This window comes from Hemicordylus capensis, chromosome 11 (genome assembly GCF_027244095.1).
Source record: "Hemicordylus capensis ecotype Gifberg chromosome 11, rHemCap1.1.pri, whole genome shotgun sequence".
Lineage (NCBI taxonomy): Eukaryota > Metazoa > Chordata > Lepidosauria > Squamata > Cordylidae > Hemicordylus > Hemicordylus capensis.
In genome coordinates this window covers 2634076-2655101 of record NC_069667.1, presented here as the reverse complement: position 1 = coordinate 2655101, position 21026 = coordinate 2634076, and the positions used below count along the sequence as shown (strand labels likewise).

The 21026-nt window shown below is 49.2% G+C and overlaps 1 protein-coding gene across 3 annotated transcripts in view; it reads right to left on the bottom strand.

Annotated features, from left to right (window-relative positions):
* Window positions 1-20041, bottom strand: part of ATRX (ATRX chromatin remodeler) — an 84218-nt gene extending 64177 nt beyond the window's left edge. The window contains exons 1-2 of one of the 3 annotated variants that reach the window (XM_053273376.1): window positions 19841-20041; window positions 7-119 (exon numbers count right to left, since the gene is read on the bottom strand). In XM_053273376.1, the coding sequence (XP_053129351.1) occupies window positions 7-119; window positions 19841-19860 (133 nt within the window). In that variant the 5' untranslated portion in view covers window positions 19861-20041. Of the gene's footprint in view, window positions 1-6; window positions 120-1061; window positions 1179-19840 lie in introns of those variants that run through there. The other 2 variants (XM_053273378.1, XM_053273377.1) reach the window with 2 other exon arrangements.
* Between the last annotated feature and the right edge of the window lie 985 nt (window positions 20042-21026).

Below are 21026 nucleotides of genomic sequence, written 5' to 3'. Positions count from 1 at the left end.
CATTACCTGTATTTTTGCTCACAGAGAGTCTTGGAGGAGAATTTGCATCCTCCGATTCTTCAGATGAGTGAGCCAAGAAGTCATGAAGCTTCTGCACCAATGTATTCAACTTGCTTTCACTGTTAAAAGAGATGCATCATTAAAACATATCCCCATTTCATGAATGTTGGTCACTATCATATGAAACATGCCTCATCTCTTACTTAAATGGTTGACATTCCCAAGCCCTCTTCACAGCAACCTGGATTCCTGAGTATCAAATTGGTTATTTTCTGAGATTGTGGTGAGTACAATAAACTGTTCACATCTTGCTAACTGTAACAGATTTTGCCTGGCCATTTTTTCCTGTAGGTTAAGCAGAGCAAATAGTTCTGGAGAACCTACCCTTTTGTTTCACTGTGCCTCCACCAAGGTAGTGGCCATGCTCAGGGAGAACAAACTGAATTTTCATTATTTAAGTTAGATTCCTACACTGGGCTGACAATCTTTGTTTGGACAAAGAGAGTGTGGGAAATCAGTTTCTCTGTCCTCCAGGTTCCTAAATCTCAGTGCTTCATCCTCTCCAGTGTAAATATGAAAAGGCCCCAAACAGTTCCCTTCATAGATAATCCACACAAATGCCACTTTGAATACACTCTTAACACACATAGTGGTCCATATGCATGTAGCATCGGCACATATGGGCCCTATAATGTTGGCATGCAAACCTTTGCATAAGCAGAGGCCAATACATAGGTCAAGAGTCTTGCATACAAATCTCACTGCATGGAATGCTTATGCAAGGTAAGTGCGTTTTGCCGACTTCCACCAGACAGTCATTATATTTAAAGCGGCCCTTATTTGACAGTGGAGAAAGAGAAGGGGAAGAGAAGGTTGGTCAGTCTGTTTAGTAAAAAGCCATATTATGTATTTAGCACCAACTACCTCTCAGAAGCCGTGCAGACCTTAGAAAGGAACTGTCCAGCAGGCATGATACAATATCTTCCATACAACCATTTGATGTCATGGGCTATGCTAAAAGAAATGTGTTAGTCTTTAAGGTGCCACTAGACTCTGCTGACCTAACAAGACTAGCCATCTAGAAGTCATCCCCAGAATCAATTACTGCTTCCAAGCAAGTGTGACTAAGTAGCTCTCAACAGCCCACTTTCTTCTACTCTCCTCCAGTGATGCTGCTGCCACCACGATAATTCAGACTGCAGAGAAGCTTCCTGAGAGAAGGGGGGGAAATGGCAACAATAATACTGAACATACAAGCAAGCCAGCCGTGGGGTAGCAGAAACTGGGATAAATTTAAAAGGTAGTTAAGAGTATAAATTTCAAACACTGCCCTAATCCCAGCCAATTGAGCCTTGTATCAGCTGCTCAAATTGACTATAACACTGCCCGGAGGGAGGCTTTAATGTGGTTTATGAACCCTAGAGTTTGTACCAACCAGTTTCTCATAATCAAAACAAACAGGAAACTGTGGTTTGCTGCAAACTAAAACTGAAAGTTTTAACTCTCCTCCACTTACGTATGAGGGGGAGCACATGAAGCACAGGCTGTCAGGATAGCCTCATTTCCTCTAACAAGGAGGTCCTGGAGATCAGTACCCAAAGCACAGAGACCCTAGAACAGGGGTGTCAAACTGCCAACCCACAGGCCAGATCAGGCCCATGGAGGTCAACTGACCAGACTGAGTGAGGCTGGGACAAGTCCAGCTGACCACGACGCTTTTCTTCCCTCCACTGCGGAAGAAGAAGCTACAAATATACTTATTTGTCTCCGAACTTCCTCCTTCCCCCTGCCGCCTCCACTGGTGCCATTGTTTCTCTCTCTCTCCCCACCACTCAAAGCATAGCAGTGGAAACCATGAGTTGCTTCCTTCTTTTTTGCTGCTACCACTCTCCTCCCCTCCTCCTCCCTCGGGCTTTTCAATGTGCAAAGCACTAGCCAAGAAGAGGGAGACTGGAGATAAAGAGTGGGAGAATGAGAAAGAAAAAGACAACTACGACAAACAATACACCAGAAGACAGCATGGGACACTTTTTCTCTTGGGTGGGGGCGGGGAGAGGAAGAGAGAGAAAGAGGGAGGGAGGAGGAGGAATAATAAAGAAGGGTGAGTGGCGGATAAGGGAAAAGGGGAAGAGGAGCTCTGCTTTTATTGCGGCATGATATTGCTTTGGAATTATTGATCTGACTGTTGAGTATTAAATGACACGTGACCTTCTCAGTTGTTGCCCTAGGTTGTGGAATGCGCTCCCCATGGCCATGAGAGTATTCTCTTCCTTGGAGGCCTTCAAGAGAGCTTTAAAGACCCATCTTTTTAGCCTGGCTTTTAATGATATTTAGTTTTACTTTTAACCTGGTTTAAATTGTTTTTTTAATTGTTTTATTGTGTGTTTATATGGAAATAATTGTTTTATTATGTGTTTTTGATTTTAATGTAAACCACCCTGAGCCAATTGGGGTGGGGGAGGCATATAAATCAATCAAACAAACAAACAATATATTGAGTACATTAACAGTTACAATATGATGGTTATGTTCAGAATCTCTTTTTAAAATACAAATAATAACTAAACAACTTTTCACTGAGCATATTCTGGTGTAAAATGTAGGGCATTCAGCTAATGCCATTGGCAGAATTGTGTATGCAAAATCTGTAGGTCACTGGGAAGTATGATACTCAGAATTTCTTCAAAAAACTAAAAAATATTTATATTTTCCCTACGCATATTCTGGTGTAAAAGCAGTATATTCAGCAAATTTAAATGGCAGGGTGAAAGAGGAAGAAAGGAAGAGAAAGAGAAAGAGGAAGGAGGAGGAGAAGGAAGAAGATAGAAGGTGGTGCGAGGCAACTGCAAAGCGGGCGCAAGGCAATGGAAGGCAGCACAAGGCTATGTGCAGCCCTCCGGAGGTGCATCGGAATCAAATCCAGCCCACCACTCAATTGAGTTTGAAATCCCTGCCCTAGAGGTTGACTAAGGCCACTGCTCAAGAAACTGGGCAGGCCAAACCAGTTGGGCAAGGCCCAGGGTAGATGTACACCCCATGGATCATCAACCCCAAGAACACTCAACCCCAAGAACCCTCCAGTAGTGACCAAAGGAAGGAAGGTGTAGAGGAGACCCAAACAGGCCCTGCAGACCTTGAGCTTGCCAGGCTTGTCCTGGGATTCAAAGGAACATAGGAAACTGCCATATACTGAGTCAGACCATTGGTCTATCTAGCTCAGTATTGTCTTCATTTCTTATGGGGAAGAAAAAAATAGTGCAGTTTTGGGCTTTATCGCTTCCATGTTAAATTGAGAAATGATATATGATATGATGAGATCTAATTTTGTACAAGTTAACAAAATGACTGGTACTGATTTCAACTGAATACAAGCCCATTACACAATGGATAGGATCAAGGTGTACACATCACCGGCAAAAGAGATGTTCAATTATTTTTGTCACTGACATGGCCTACTTCTGCTTCAAAGTCAGACCTGGAAAATGAACACCATCACATCACTAGATGTGAATGCATCTAGAGCCAAAGGGCCAGAAGCAGCATGTTTCACTACATGTCATGCTCAGAAGTAGCCTTCCTGTGGATCAGTATGTATTTTACCAATTGATATCTACACATTTCTTTCAAGAATCCCAAGCAGCCGAGGAGATTATTACTACATCTGCTTCTTATAAATCTGAAAAGCTTGTCCTATATCTAGCTTATTTTATTGCTTCCTTTGGTATTCTGAATATGGGAAAAAACAGAACAGTGTAATATTTCATGTTGAGCATCTTGAGGCTGCAGGTCAAGTTAGCATTTTGGACTGCTGGTTTTTGTGGAACACAAAATGTCTACTTTGCTTTACCGATCTGCAACAGATTCATGGCAGACAAGAGAAAATACACATTTATAACTCATGTGAAATTCACCACCACAGAATATCAAAATCAACTTTGATAACTTTAGATAATCCTTCATGGATTTTTCTATCAATGGCTATTGGCTAAGACAGTTAAACAAACTAGAGGGTTGCATGCCTCTAAATATCAGATACAGAGACCAACAGGTGCCACTGTAGGGGCCCCTCTCACCAACAACCAGCCAGGTGGGGAGGGAGAGGAAATGGAAAACATCCCAAAGATTTGGATGAATAACTTTTCCTTATCAAAATAACTGCCATACTCAATATGACGTGGGGGGGAGGCAATATCTATATCAATATCTATATCAAGATAATGCAACTCAAAGCAAACTCCCATTTCTACCACCACCAAGAGAAAGGTTGAGGCTATCACAGATGAGCATTGAAAAAAATTGATTCATAGGGTCATTTTGCAGATCACTTTCAGAAGTTATAAGTCCACACATTGGGTGCAAAATACACAACTTCTTGGGTGCATTGCATGGGTAGATGACACAAAGCATTAAGTCTTCCAGAAGTCCGCTGTACATGTCAAAATATCCTTTCTTGCACAGTAAGGCAGACAGGTGTTTTTCTCAGAGTTATCCTCTATAATAAAGTGCCTGGGTGTGCGCCCGTATCCTTTGGTGTCTGCACCCGTATCTCCCTCGGCCGCAGGCACCAGGTGGCCATGTTGGGACCGGGAGGAGGAGACAGGGCCAGGAGGGGAAATCACGGGGGGACAGTGGCGGCCGGGCCGGAGACTGGGGCAGGGAACAGAGACGGCGGCGGGCCCGGCCGCCGAGGCCACAGGAGAGCAGCGGGCCGAGAAGAAGCCGGACCGGACCAAGGGAGAAACAGCCGCAGGCACCAGGCGGCCATGTTGGGGCCGGGACCGGACAGGCTGCGGGGAGGGCAGAGGCGGCAGCGGCGGAACCATGGCGGAACCAAGGGGCCATGGCGGCGGCGACTGGGGCCCATGGCGGCGGCGGCGGCGGGGCAGCGGTTGCGGGGCCGGCCCGGCAGCGGGCGGGCAGCCCGCAGTGGGCCCCGATACCGGGGCAGAAGATGGGAATGGGGGGAGCTGTGGCTGTCCGCTGGACTGACACCCGCGCCGCAGCCTCACCCAGAAGTGGTCCTTGAACAGTGTCTCCCGCATAGCGGCGGCGGCTCCTGCGAGGGTGGCGACCCTCCCCAGGTGCAAAAGCGCAGCGAGCGAAGAGGGAGCCGCGGAGGCTGCAGCGGCTCTCAAGAGGCGCCGCTGGCCGCCCCAGCCAAGTTCCTCTATTCTTTTTAGCGCCTTCAGCTGCCTGCGTCCGCTGGGCCCTAAAGCCCTCCATTTCCCCGATAGCAGCCAACTTTTAAAAATGCAGGGGGAGGGCAAGGGGGGAGGGGGAAGGGCAAGCGGGAGTGGGGCACGGGGGAGGGGAAAGGGCAAGCGGGAGTGGGGCACGGGGGAGGGGAAAGGGCAAGCGGGAGTGGGGCACGGGGGAGGGGAAAGGGCAAGCGGGAGTGGGGCACGGGGGAGGGGAAAGGGCAAGAGGGAGTGGGGCACGGGGGAGGGGAAAGGGCAAGAGGGAGTGGGGCACGGGGGAGGGGAAAGGGCAAGAGGGAGTGGGGCACGGGGGAGGGGAAAGGGCAAGAGGGAGTGGGGCACGGGGGAGGGGAAAGGGCAAGAGGGAGTGGGGCACGGGGGAGGGGAAAGGGCAAGAGGGAGTGGGGCACGGGGGAGGGGAAAGGGCAAGAGGGAGTGGGGCGGGGGGTGGGGAAAGGGCAAGAGGGAGTGGGGCAGGGGGGAGGGGGAAGGGCAAGAGGGAGTGGGGCAGGGGGGAGGGGGAAGGGCAAGAGGGAGTGGGGCGGGAGGGGAAAGGGCAGGAGGGAGTGGGGCGGGGGAGGGGAAAGGGCAGGAGGGAGTGGGGCGGGGGATGGGAAAGGGCAGGAGGGAGTGGGGCGGGGGATGGGAAAGGGCAGGAGGGAGTGGGGCGGGGGATGGGAAAGGGCAGGAGGGAGTGGGGCAGGGGGGAGGGCAAGAGGGAGTGGGGCAGGGGGAGGGGGAAGGGCAAGAGGGAGTGGGGCGGGGGGAGGGGGAAGGGCAAGAGGGAGTGGGGCGGGGGGAGGGGGGAGGGCAAGAGGGAGTGGGGCTTGGGGGAGGGGAAAGGGCAAGAGATTGGGGAGGGAGGGATGGGAAGAGAGGCAAGAGTGTGGGGCCAGATGAGGCGGTGGGCCCGGCCGGGTGGAGGAGGATGTGGTGCGGCCGAGGCTGCGGTGGAGCCGCGGCCTCGGCCAGAAGAGGCGCTGGGCCCGGCATGGTGGAGGCGGTGGAGGAGGTATGGAGGAGGAGGAGGCTGGCCCCAAAGGTCTACTAGCGCCCGTTATTTTAACGGGCTTAGAAATACTAGTACACAATAAACACAATTTCAAGTTATTTCTCAAAGACTTATTCAATACTGTTAAGACAAAAACCCACACATTCATCATAACCTATCAAATGGAGGGGAGGGGCGGAGATAGAATATTAACGAAATTATACCGCTACCTGTATCTTGAGGTAGAAAGACTTGTCACATTTACTACATAGGGTCAATTCAGACATCGTATCAAACTGTCATCTGGCACAATACCTGAATCAAACTGAATTCACTGGTTTGCAAGCAGCCAGGTAACTAGAATCAATGGTTCAGGTTGGGTTTGCAAAATATGTTTTGGCACAGCAAAACTATGGTAACTGATAAGCCATAGTTATCGACATTGCTCCACCACCTTGGCTGCAGTCAGACGTACTGGATAACCGCAGTTAATAGTGGTTGGGGTTATAATTCCTAACTCCAATTCATGTTGCAGATGTCAACAAACCACAGCCAGCCGAACTGGAGTTGAAGGGGAGGGGAGCCCTTCCCTGCCACTCAGCCTCCCAGCCCGATCCCAGCCAGCACCGTGGCCAGACTGTGGGCAAAGTGCCACCGTGTCACTGGAGTGGCCATGATGGCTACAATACTGAATGGACATGCCGAGCCTGATTGTGCATTTTCGAAGCACCCTGCCCACCCCTGGCAGGGCATCGAAAGCCCTTTAAGTGCCCCGCAATGCCTGCTCTGCTTCTGCCAGCTGACAATGCCCCCCCAAGTGGACACTCGCACTGAAAGCAGCACACAAACTCGAATTCCCAGGGGGGTTGGGGGCTGGGGTTGGGGTTGGAACCCCACTTTCTGTGTGGGAGTGGGAACCCACATTCACTAGAATGGGATATGCAGATGGGGGATACGGGGGGTGTCTGTTCCACCATAACCTGGGAAGATGTCGCAAGGGGTGACCCCAGCAAAGCAGCCCATCCAGACCCAAGCAAATTCCTTCTGTGCAGCAGCTTGCTGCTGGGTGGGCTGGCAATCTCATGAGAGTCTACTGGGGATGTATACTAGTCTTGCCCGTAAAAGGGCAAATCCCCACCTGCGAGCAAGCAACTGCGAGCTCACAAAAATAGCCAGCCCACTTAACCACTAGGGAATCCAAGGGGCCTCCAACTCTCTTTGTTAAAAAACAGAAAGGAAAAAACCCACTATTTCCCTCTCCCCAAATCCCTCTGAAGCCTTGCACGCACCCAAGAGGACATCCTAACACCGAAGGTGCCATAGCCTGGCTGCATCACAGCTGCTGAGTGGCCCAACCAGACAGGACCAGTGTTCCCTAAAGCAGAGTTTCTCAACCACCGGTCTGGGGACCGCTGCCGGTCCCCGAAGGGTTGAGCGCCGGTCCCTGACTGGGAGTCAAACCCCCCCCCCCAACAACTGCAATCAAGGCACTCACTTCCTCAATTTTGCACATGGTACGGAAGAGGAAGAGTATCACCTTCTTGTCCCTTGCCTCCACGTGCTGCTGTGATCTTCCTACAGCTATTTTATTCCCTATCTTTACAGCTTCAAACTGTATGCGGTGTGGAAGGTATGCCACCTGAAGGGCTGCCACTTGAAGGGCTGCTGGTTCTTGCATGCTCATTGTTTGCAGCCAAAGGTTGATTGATTGAAACCCAGCTGCCTATTGTGGTCGAGGCGCCTTGAGAGGGAACGCTGTTTCCCTCTTGCATCGGTGGGGTGTTGTGGTCCCTCTGCCCCCTGTAACCCCCTGGTCTGCACCGCCGGTGGAGGACGGCGGTCCCCTTTATGACCTCGCCGGGTGCGGGGGACAATCTCTGGCCGGGATCATGCCGCGGTGAGGGCTAAGCAGAGGAGGGAGGGAGGAGGGCCGCCTTGGCTCACCTCGCAGGTATGCGCGGGCAGCATGTGGGACCACGTGAGCTGCGTGGCCCCAAAGGCAGGCTGGTGTGATTGGCTCCCGCAGGGGAGTTGGGAGGGGGGCACAGAAGTGCACATTGTGAGAGAGGATGGGGAACACTTGCTACACTCTGGTGCGCAAGCACAGTGGCGGCAGCTCTTGGACCCAGGCGACCTTCCGAGTGCAGTCCGGTGCACCATTGCCTCACCCACCCTGAACAGTGCCTCGTCTCCCCAGCGAGGAAAATGAGGCATCTACCACTACAACGCCCCACACCCTCCGCCATCTCAGAATCACCCCCTTTCTTTTAATGCCAGGTCTCCACCGCTCTTCTTCACATTTTCTTTCACCATTAAAAAAACCCCATTCCCAGCACCTGCCATGTAACGAATTTAACGAGTTTTGGAGGAGCTGCACGGGTTTCATTAGGTCCATCTCACAAAGTGCACATCTAAGAGCAGGATCCAGATCAAGTCAGGTGATCATGACCAAGCAGCATTGACAAAAATGAGAGATGGCTAAATTAATTTCAGTGGGTGGTCGTGACTAACGTTGTCTGGATCCTGCCCTGCGACTACACAACTCCTGCTAAAACTCCACCTCCATCATGAGAGGGTTAAACTGTAGATTTCCGGCTCTACTGAGCTTGCCCTGCTCTCCTCTCCTCACCTCCTTTTTGCTTTGCTTGACATCCAGCCTGATGAAGCATTTTGGGGGATTCAAAAGCTTGCTTGTGCGTTGTTTTCATTGCCCCCATGTAGCTTTTGAATTTTTCTAATGGCCCAACATCCCCTCTCCATTGAGTAATCACAAGCACCTCCACCCCCACCCCACACATACTGAAGACATACTGGAGACAAATTTGTTCACCCAGGCTTTTAGATTCAGGGGTTCTCAACCTTGGGTATCCAGACATTGGTGGACTTCTACTCCCATAATCCCCAGCCATAATGGCCAAATGCCATTGTGGTTGGGGGTTATGGGAGTTTAACTGAGGGACCCAAGGTTGAGAACCCCTAATATTCCATGTTTGCAAAAGATTCCAAATTTAATTATTTTAATGCTTATATTATTTTAATTGTAAACTGCCCAGAGATGCAAGTTTTGGGCAGTATAGAAGTCTGATAGATAGATAGATAGATAGATAGATAGATTTGAAACCCCTTTACTAACTGCCGGTCCGGGAAACTGCGCATGAAGAATGTAGCGGTCCTTGAAACTCTGCACGAAGAATTTAGCGGTCCTTGACTCCAAAAAGGTTGAGAAACACTGCCCTAAAGCATGCACATACACACACACACAAGTTTTTTTTTTATGTCCACTCAGTTAATTTTAGATCCTGTTCAGGTTGAATCAGGAAGACCCAACTCTGAATACATGTGCGCACACACTGCCTTGATATTGCCACCCAGAACAAAATTCGTTCCGCACACAGCTGAAAAAAATTAGAGAGAACATTGGACAGGACATTTACTCAAATTTGAAAATCCCAGGTCCACTCTGTCTGTGCACTGTATGCAGTTAGGTGGGTATGGAGAATTGCTGGAGAAGATACTTTCCTCTGCTCCTCCGACCCCAAGGCAGCTGGGTCAACTGCAGGTGATGGCACACCTGTGCATAGGTGCAAGTAGCCAGGCAGAGGGCTTGTTTCCAAGGCACCTCAGGCACCATCCCTAGGACCAGGAAAGCAGTCTCTGGGATACCCCCACCCACCATTTCCCAACACACAGCAACACAGCTCTATTTGGAGCATCCATGGCCTGACACTCTCATGAGCGGGCGTAGTCCACATGAGCTTATATTTTACTAATAACCCCCACCACCACCAAATTTCTATACTGCCCAACACTTGTATCTCTGGGCAGTTTACAATAAAAAGACAATTAAAACAAAACTTGAATATTAAAACAATTTAAAGCTTAAAACAGGTTAAAAATATTCTTATGTAGCCACACTCATCGTCCAGCCTTGCTCATGAGTAAGCCAAGGCTGTAACCCCCACCACTGGAGAAGTGGCTGGGCCCCACTTCCCCACCCTTTCTTTGTAAGAAAGCTCCTCGTGAAACCTCGCCACCCTCTTCCCCTGTGCAGACTTTCACACACCCAAAGGCCATCTAGAAGCTCCCTTTGTGCATGTGCATGGAGGGAACGGATCTCTCCACCCATTCAGAACTCCCGGGTTCTTGTCCATCCTCACACCGTATGCAGATCCGCCAGTGCAGAGACTGACGGAAGAGGGGAGCCCCCATTCTCCAACCACCCCCAAACAGCAGGATTGCCATTCCAGGGCAATAGCAAGTGTGCATATGTAGTGTACACATGGGCTGGCAGGGGACATAGTCTCACAGCAGCTTGTCTGCAGTCCCCAAGACAAGGAAATCGGTCTCCAGGGTAGTACTCCCTGGAGCTACAATCTAGAAAACATTTTGCTCTATTTAGAGCACCCATGGCCTGACACTTTCATGAGTTTTAGTGGGAGAAAGGAATGTTTTGCCATCTGGCATCATTTCAGATTTGTCAAGGCAATTCTCTCCCCTCCCCTCTGATGGCCCTCCTCATGAGCTGTCTGGGGGTGTCTCCGTGGCCTTTCACTCTCATGCCTGGCCACTGAGCCCTCAGCTGGGTGGCTGTACCCTTGAAAAAGGATCTCAGTTGACACAAGACTAACCCTAGTAACCAGCCTTGATCATGAGCAAGCCTATGGGGGCACGAACCCCCAAAAGGGGAAGGGGCTCCTTTCCCCAACCTTTCCGTGAAAAAAATAGAACTTGACTGTTTGGGAATCTGCCTTTCAAACCTTGCCAAAAGCACCCCACCTGGTGTTCCTTCTGACATGGATTCCCAGATGTTGTGAACTACAAATTCCATAATTACCAAGCAAAAGCCACTGCAGCTGGGGATTCTGGGAGCTGTAGTCCACAACATCTGGGAATCCTTGTTAGAGGGAATACTGACCCCATCCAAACCATTTGCATGGATGGTACTGACAACGGGCTGCAGCACGGACCCTTTGAGCCATTCTCAATTCCCAGGTGAGGGCTGGCGTTGTGGCATATGCAGATCAGCCACTGCGGGGAGTTTAGCTGGCATTTTCAGCAATCCCTGCCAAGCCGTGTGGCCATGGTGGGCAGAAAAAAATCATGCATATGTGCTGTGGGGCGACCTGACTGCCATAATGAGTACTTTTAATCCTGCTATCCACCCATCCACTGAAACAAGGAAAGGTGTTGCTGGGGTACTCTTCCCCCAGGGCTTGCAGGGACCTAGTAACCAGACTGGGTGGCAGCAGCCCTCCAGCCCACATGCTTGCCTCTATGGCCTGTCGCTCTCATGAGAGAGTGGTCCTTGGAAGGATGTGTAAGATTTTATCGTGACACTTGGATTTATTGATGGATTAATATAACCAATATCTAGGTATAACTCAGGACAGTTCTTCTCATGAGCTATGGCCTCATGTGTGTACCCCAGAGAAAGGGGCTGCACCCCCTTTCTGTGTAAAAAATAGAACTTGGCTGCGCCAGCCTCCCCACTTGGGTCTGCCTTTTATACCCCTCCCCAACCATGTGCCCCCCCCTCCCAGAACGGTGATGGAGTGCCCTGCTCATGTTGCCACTTGGACTGTTTGTGCTTGCAAACATACATGACTGTTGCTCCCTTCTCAGGGAGCAAGGCACCGAGTGCCTGTCCTGTTGTCCATTGCCCTCACCCTACCACTTGCCAGGTGGAGGGAGCAAGGAATGGAGTGGGAATCAGGGGTGCCTCCAAGCGGCTGTGCAGATCGACAGGCTGGCCAGTCCAGGACGGGGCATGGTGGCGGCCCTGTAGCCTGGCAACTCCATAGTTGCACTACTGACAGGAGGGGCGTGGTCAGTTTTCCAAGAGGCTGCCAGCTAGAAGTGCCAAAAGCATAGAGCAGCCACATCCTTGGGAGGGTCTGCGCTGCCGCCTCTATGATTGGGGTTTGGAAATGGGTGTGAAATTGCGGTCATAGCTGAGTCTGCAGTTGGACGAAACACTTCGGCGGCAAAACCATAGTTGTTGGCAGTGCAGTTGTCGGTGGCGAAGCTTAGAGAAAATCGAAGGTTCCAACTGCAGTTTGGAGTTTGATCTCAGCCTGTAACCACGGTTTCACGCATCTGAAGTTACTACCTCGGCCAGCTATAACTGGGGTTATCCTGTATATGTCTGAACTCAGCCAGAGATTGATGGAAAGCAACTCTAAACACCATACTGCCTACTATACATTTAGAAACTCAAACCATGGTTTGGGTTTCAGACTATGGTTAATGCAAACCATGGCGTCGTAAGATATCTAACTTAACCCCTAAGTGTCCAGACCCAGGTCCTCTGGCCTTATCCCAAGGCTGTAAAAGTGACTCTACTCAGGCAAAGCCAACTATCTCCTCCATTGTGTTTTTTTGGCATGCTTCAAATTAGAAACATATCTACTATTGCTTTTCTCCAAATAATCTAACCCAGGATCTGCACTTCCAGGTTCCATGTAATCTGCTGACAGATGGAGGAAAAGCCATTCCAACGCCTCATGATTGATTATCAGCCACCCTTCTATGGCTGAGTTTGTTTTGCACAAAGAGCCGCCTCACAGCAGCAAACTCCATGTACCAAGCCTTCACGCCAACATTTAACTAAACAAGAGACCAAAATTAAAAATAAATGGGTTTCACAAATGCAATCAAGGACAGACAATACGTTCACATAACATCAATACAAAACAAGACTCTTATTTTGGTAGGCCATGTAGATATATAACCTTCTGCATTTCTTTTTATGCAGCAGTTTACATGATTTCTACTGTGTGTTTAAATACTCCCATCAACTCAGTACATATATGCAAGTGTATATCCATTCCCCATCTTTTCCTCTCAGTAAACACACTTTGTTCTTTCAGTCTTTCCTCTCAACTCTTACATCTTTATATGTATGTTATGTTATGACCTGTGGTCACAACAATAAACTTATTACTTACATCTTTATAATCACTCTCAACTCCCCTACTTTGTCAACCTCCTTTTCTTTGCTTTTAAAAACATAGCACCACAACAACTGCCAATAATTTTCTGTCTCTTAGGAGGCATTAGCAAAGCTATTTGCTTAACATACAGTTTACCTGTTTTGCATACTACCATGTTGGTTCCTACTCGGTTTTTGCTTTACAACAATGCACTTTTCAGAAACAGCACTATCAAGCCGATCACAACCTGTAATGTATTACTTCTGAGCAGAACTGTGTGTTATCTCTATTTTTTAGAACTTAGTGATTGAAATAGGAACCCCTGGACACTCAGTACAAGTTCTTGCCCTTCCTTCTCTGGTTTATTTATTTCTCCATGATTCTGGAATGTTAGGCAACATGAGCACTAAGCATGATAATAACTATAGCTTCAAAAATTATTTCCAGGCTCAGTAACACACATGCACATATTATGGATGTGCACGAACTGGTTCGTGCACTCCTGGAAGGGAGGGTGCCCTTACCTAGCCCGCCACTTTTCCCCCACGGCACTCTCCCCAAAAGCATTGGTGCAGTGCTTCAGCATACCTTCTTGCAGCCCTGGTCAGCGCCGTACCAGAAATGGCTGACGTGCATGCCATGTGCCAGCCATTTCCAATACAACACTGACCAGGGCTGCAGGGAGGTATGCTGCAGCCCCGCACCAACACTTTTGGGGAATGCTGGTGGGGTGAAAGTGGTGGGGCAGGGAAGGGCCCCCCTCCCTGCCCCTTTAAGGACCTCCCCTACCTCCAAACTGGCTCGAACACCGGCATTCCAAACCAGTTCAGTGCTCCAGAAAAAGTGCGCCAAACTGGATCATGAACATCCTTAGTACATATTGAAGATGTTAAATACCTACATTTTCAATTAAGGACAATTCACACACATCATTTTTCCTATACATGTATCACTTCAATAAAGGAAGAGATGTCTGCATACACAGTGATGATGCAAGTCGCAAGAAGCTACATTTTCCCACTGTGCATCATTTTACCAGGCTTTTGGTCATCAGTTATACATATTATATCATCTTCTGCTGGTTTTTAAGATTATTTAAAGGTTGTACTGCTTTTATAGAAATTATTAGTCTTTATTTTAACATTTCACACTATGGGAAGTGTGAAGTGGTAAAATAGCTAATAAATAAAAACAGTTAGTAACGAAAACCTGTTGCACTTGAAATACACATAAAACCATTCACTAGCTATAGACCCAAGTCAAGACAATAGTTTGAATCAAGATCTAGAACACTAAATGTACATACCCATTCTTCCAATATATGTCAACAGAACTTAAAATTGAAGAAACAGTACAGTACTAGCATGTTGCAGTTGCTAGATCACAGAGAGATCAGGGTCAAATTCCCTTTCTGCTTTAAACTCAGCCTTGCACTAGTTACAATCTCCCAGCCTTCACAGTGTTCTTGTTTAGCTCAAACATTCTCCAAGTTCTGTGGAGGAAGGGCAAGATAGAATTTTAACAAATAAATAATAAAGAGTTCCTGGGCTTCATTAGAGGAATAATCTCTTTGCTTTACCCTAGTCTAATAATATGAACTATCTGGCCTGGGCACAGAGGATCTGCGCTTCTAGTTCTCCCCCGTTCTCGGCCCCTCGTTCTGAGCCCTCCCCCCTCCAATGTCTTCTCTCTCTGGCTGGCCGCCTGGCCAGCCACTTTTTCCAGCCAGCCAGCACTTTCTACCCCCCACTGCCGCCTTCGCTTTCTCTCCCCCTGCCACTGCTGCTTTCACACTCTCTCCCCCTGCCACTGCTGCCTTCTCTCCCTGCCCACTGGCCTGTCCGTTGGCCTTATGTTCCCCGCCACCATCGTTTTCCTCTTCCCCCCCCTTGCGAGAGCTGCCACACATGGGATTAGCAGTGGGTACATATAAGAGTATTATATATACAGAAGATAGATTGAAATCTATCTTTCATTTCTCTTTCATTTTTAACTAGTATTACTGTACTCCTCTTACCAAATATTGGCAAATGTATACCTTGCAAACAAGAACAAAATAATTCCTGCCATATGGTGCATCATAAAATTTAGAAACTTCAAGATCTTGCAGGAACAAATTCCCTGAAGAGGCTGGAAGCCAAATTTTGGGCTGGATACAGGTGGACCCTGTTATCTGCAGGGTTTCTGTTCCCACAGATTTCCATGGGTAACAAAACAGCAGATAACAGGGCATTAAGGCAATGGGAATGGGGCTTTTTTTAGGTTCTTGGAGACTGGAAATATTGCCAAAAATATTGCAACGAACAGGGAAATAAAGTACCCTACCACAGGCTCCAGCTGTCCAGCTTTGTCCCCCCCAAATCCCCAATCCCCCTGTTAAAGGTCATGGGGGGGAGGGGGATATGGGTTGGATTTTTTTTTTAATGAGCCACAAAATGGCTACTTTTCCCAAAATGGTGGCCGGAGGTGAAATGTCAATTATCTGACCACGGATTCTCGGAACTGCAGGTGTCGGGTCCGTGAATGGCAAGGTTCACCTGTATTTCAAATACATGCATAATTGAATTGTGTACATCTCTGCTGATTCTATTGTCCAATATGCCTTCCCCTCTCAAGCTCCTGCCTCTGTCATCCTCTTGCACTCATTTCTCAGGACCCTCCTTTCCTATGCCCTGGGTCTGCTCTTTGTAGGCCTCCAACCTCCCTTCCAAGGACTTTCTGCCTGCTCTGCCCCTCTCTAGGATCTAAACAGCTTAGCCAAAGGCTAGGCAAGACTGTGCTGTCTGCCCCAACCTTGCTTTCATGTCAATTTCCATCCTTTCCCTATTTTCTAGACCAGGGATTCTCAACGCTGGGTCCTCAGATGTTATTGGACTTCAACTCCCATAATCCCCAGCCAAAGGCCACTGGGCTGGGGATTATGGGAATTGAAGTCCAATAACATCTGGGGACCCAATGTTGAGAACCCCTGTTCTAGACTGTCAGTGATTTGTGCACAAGACATCTTTTCTAAGCATCTCCTGGCCAGTTCTAATATCAGCTCTCAGACAGACAACTGAGCTCACATAATAGAACAGTACCATTCATAAGCCTTGGAGACCACAGTTGACACAATTTGTTGCAAGTCATTCACATTTCCCCCCCTCAAATCTAGAACTACATGCATGCATTCTACCCTTCATGTATCTTTTGTTGCTAAACAATAGTTTGTACACCAGTCATCTATTATCACTTGTGAAGTAACAGCTGGCAGATCACAAATAATCAAGACACAAGATTAGTGTATAAATTCTTATACCAAGGTACAGAGACTCCAAAACAGCAGACTCATGTGCCTATTTCTCCCAAAAGAAGAGAAATATGGAGAGGGAGAAACACAGGTTCAACAGGCTGGATTTCTGGGGCCTGCAAGTGCTAACAGCAGACCTTGAGAAAAGTTTAAGGATCGACGACTGATCACTGGCCGAGGCATTTGGGAACTAGTGCTTTATACTTCAAAGAATCAAGTTCTTTTTTTGTTCAGAACACATGCAGGTAAGAAGATAAGTAGTCTACCAAGCAGAGAGTCTAGCATGCTTACATTCTATGTAGGGCAGACAACAGCTGAGTTCTAAAATTTAAGCAGCACTGCTTAAAAGTAGATACCGTTAGAGACTATGATGTCACAAAGCCATTTACAATTTGTTTATGTTCAGGTAGCCTACTATTAACCGTTTTAAAGTTATTCCATGACATGAACACTGCGATGAATCATCATGCTTCAGTAGAAACTGCATCAACACATCTCATTAGTTCTACTATAGTCCACTGTTCTTTATATTTCTATATTATTTGTATTGCTTCCCATATTTTTATTCATCACTTTTGAGAAGGAAAGCAGCATATTAAAAAAATTAACGTAACTGGTTAAAGAAGGCAACAAGTCTGACATCTCTTATGCAAATGACAAGTCACCAATATCACACTTTCATTCTGAAGTGATGACTTAAAAAGCTGAGAATATTTCTTTCAACACAGATATGTCAGGATACAATACTAAGCACACAGCTAGCTGTGATTTCTTTCCAATTGTTTTTGTGTGTGCAATATATATGCAACATGCCACTCACATCCAATCGCTTACTCTACAAATGCAACATAAGAGCACAGTCTCTGAGAAAGCCTTAAACTGCCCAACATTTTACTAATGTTATACTATGAAGGAGAAGTATTTTCATTAATCGTTTAAAATAAAGTCAAGTTGTTTAGAACAAGGCATCACACAGATCATGATACTATTAAGAATCAAGAAAATAAAATCCTATTCTGCCCCATTTTTATTTATTTTTTGGTTATTCAAGACACATATTTTGAAGTTAAATTAGCTCGACAAGCGACCAAGGACATCTAGAGGGCAAAAGAAAAACCCAGAAGATCTCTAGAAATCATTAAGAACTTAAGGAACATGTATAGTTCTTCTCCTTTTCCCTTCTGCTCACTCCCTTAGGCTTTTGTTGCCTGGAGTCCTGCTGATAAGGCCAGGTTTAAGAAAAAGGACACTGGTTTTGACAGTCAGAGACAAACAGAAGCTAAAAGGGGCAATTACCCAATTATTCCTGCTTTGGGCCAACCTCTTCTATGTTGTCTGAGGAGAGGGGCTTCAAAGCACACATGCAAAAGCAAGACACTAATGCAACAAGTTAGCCCCAATGTCCCCCCACCTCCAAGCTCTCTCACAAATAGTTGCTCAACTAGTAACCCATACCCCATTCAGATAAGTTATCCACAAGGGATAGCTTAGCTGGAGATGGTGCCGTTCCAGTTGGGATTCTGCTCATATCTGCAGCAAGCCCAACACTAGGATGTGACACAGCATCAAGATGGGGAAAAGAATATTCCTTGAAATGAGCTGGACCCCATCAAGACCGTTAAACCTTTTTGTACCTGATTTAGCTTGTTTACCCCCTTCCTTCCCCATCCTTTTGTATCATGTCTATTGGTCTGTTTGCAAGCAGGGTCTGTGTTGTTGTGATCTGTGTACAATGTTTAGAAAATATTAGGCAGAATAATGATAACAAGGAGTAATTATTATTTGCATAAGTCTTGAACCTCCAGAAGACTAGCTGAAACAGTATGAAAAATTTCAACTGAGCAGTAAATTGCTTGTTTACTTTTTAAAGCTCAGAATGAAATTTGTAGCCAGTTGCAAATTGAAGCAAACATTCACATTTCACCAAGATAAAAGTCGGTACATAAGAAGTTATTACAGTTCAGCCACCATGCAATATACTCATCTGACATTACTATAGTGTAATGTCATAATAATTTTAGGCTGTAATTCTATTAACCAGAATAAGCCCCACTGAATTAAGTGTGACCTATTCTCAGTAAGCATGTATAGGATCAGGCTGCACACAACAAAATTCTGCATCACAATTACATAGTAAATGAATATAGTACGATACAACATAGGCAACTTGTGGATATCCGAAAGCTAAGAAACTCCATTACTAAAAAACCAAATACCAGCAGCATTCAGGGTGTCCTTGACAGGGCTGCACACATAGAGCACCAAATAACATTCAATTCTAGAACTTGATAAAACCAGTTTTATTTGTTAGTTAGCAGTTTGATTTTCCTTGATTCTACCTGCAGTGTGTTTAAGGCAGTGAGCTCTGGGGGGTGGGGCAAGTGGGAACTATGGAAAGGTAGCACTTTCACATGCTATTTCAATTGGGGGGCCTCTGTAGGGCGACAACCGTCACACCTCCTTGAAATCTATTTATCTAAAATAGTTCACAAGACTAGTGTCGTGCCCTTGACTACTGGAGCCCCCCAGGCAAGGTTTATTTACCCTTTGCAGGAAATGGTGTGTGTGTGTGTTACAAGAGAACGCTTGCCCAGGGAGACGCTGGGAGGGGAGGGGAGGCATGATCACCCAAGCGGGGAGCTGGCGGCTCTTCCTCCCGAGCAGCAGCCCCGTCTCTTCCAGAGGCAAGCAGTCTGCTGCTACTCCGAAGCGAAAGGACTTTGGAGAAGGAGAAAGAGGAAAAGAGCAGGGCTCTCAGCCTGCTGGGGCAAGAAGGAATCGGGGGCCGACAGCCCCAGCTGGGGAAAGGTTTTCGTCCAGTCGGGGAAGGCCCAGGTCGCCCACCTGGAAAGTGGTGGTTCTTCCCGGGGGCGGGGCGGGGGCGTGCACCAGGCCACGCTGGAAAGGGCTGCGCGTAACACGACGAGCCAGCCAGCCGCCCCCGGGCGCGACCACACTGGCCCCTGGCTGCTCCCGAGGAGAAGGAGGAAGCTGGGCATTCCCCCCGGGGCAGGCGCCCCCATCCCAAGCCCTGCTGCTGCCCGAGGCGGGCGGGAGGGCAGCGGAGGCGCGCGCGCGCGCGGAAGAAAGCCGCGCGACCCCCTCGGGGCGGGGGTGGGTTCCCGAGGCCCCGCCCCTTCCTCGGGGGCGCGCGGGAGGCCCCTCCCTCTTCCCTTCCCTCCCTCCCTGCAGGGGGCGCAGCGGAGCCCGCCCCTCCTCGGCCCCTCGCCGGGCATGCGCAGAGGCGAGGGCGGCAGGTCCGCCCCCCTCCCCCCGTCGCCACCTCCTCCTCAGCCGAAAAGTCAGCGGGCAACGCGCCTCAGCCGGCCGCGGGGGCGACTCGCTCCCTCCAGGGCCGGCCGGCTCGCACACGCCCCTCCAGGGCCGGTCCTCCTCCACCTCGGGGAGGAGCGCCCGGCAGGCCGCGTACCTCACGGGCTCCGCGGTCATGTCGCCGCCGCCTCCTGCGCCGCCGCTCCCTCCGCTGCTGCTGTTGCCACGGCCGGCCGGGCCAAGCGGGCTTCAGGCGCGCGCGGGAAACAAAGCCGTTGGCGCCGCCATCCCCACCGCTGCCGCCATCTTGTCGGCGAGAAGATGAGGGAGGGAGTCCCGCCCCCCGGCCGCCTGCCCTCGCCCGCTCCGCCAGGCCCCATTGGCTGCCCGCCGCCCGCCTCTTTTTTCCTATTGGCTCGGCCCGGCGGGAACTGTTGCTAGGGTCCTTGGCGTCACCGGTCCTCCTTCCCCGCCCCCGATTGGCCGTCGATGAGCTGCGTCAGCTGACGTTATGCGCGCCGGATCATGACGTCATCGCGCGGGCAGCGGAGTCGAGCAGCTCCCTCTCCCTTCTGGGCTGATTCAGTGGCTGGCCTGCAGGGGGCGCCCCTTTTCTCTCTGGGTCAGCTGACGTCTTCTTAGAGGGGAGCTGATTGGAGGGAGGCGACTCCTGATCCAGAGAGCGCTTCCAGGGACAGGGTGCCTGCCTGCACTGACTGGCAGCAGCTCTCCAAGGTTCTGCACGGCAGGCTTTCTGGGCCCTCCCTGGAGAGGCTGCCAGGGAGTGATCCGGAGGCCCTCTGCATGCAAAGCCCAAGCTCCTCCTCTGCGCTCTGGCCTCAACTCCTGAGGAGCACAGGGGAGGGAGGGGGGGAGAGAGAGAGAGAGAACACGCTGCTGCGTGGGATGGAGATCCTCTCTCTCGGTGGGGGCATACTCCACTAATACAATAGCAATGACCACAAAAAAAGGGGTCTCTCCTCCAAAGGAAGCCGCCATCCAAGTTGCAGTGCCCCTGGACCTAGTCGTGCCGTAGCATTACCCCCTTTGCTAAGTCAGGTCTGCCCTGGTCTGCATCTGAATGGGAAATGACTTATGAGCTCTGTCAGACCTTTCCCTGCAGGGGTGGGGAACCTTGGGACTCCAGCTGTTGTTAAACTACAACTCCCATCATCCCCAGCCACAATTATTGTGGCTGGGGATGATGGGAGTTGTAGTTCAACAACAGCTGGAGTGCCAAGGTTCCCCACCCCTGGATGGGGCCACTCTGGGAAGAGCATCTGCAGCCCTGCATGCAGAAGGTTCCAGGTTCCCTCCCTGGCAGCATCTCCCAGATAGAAGTG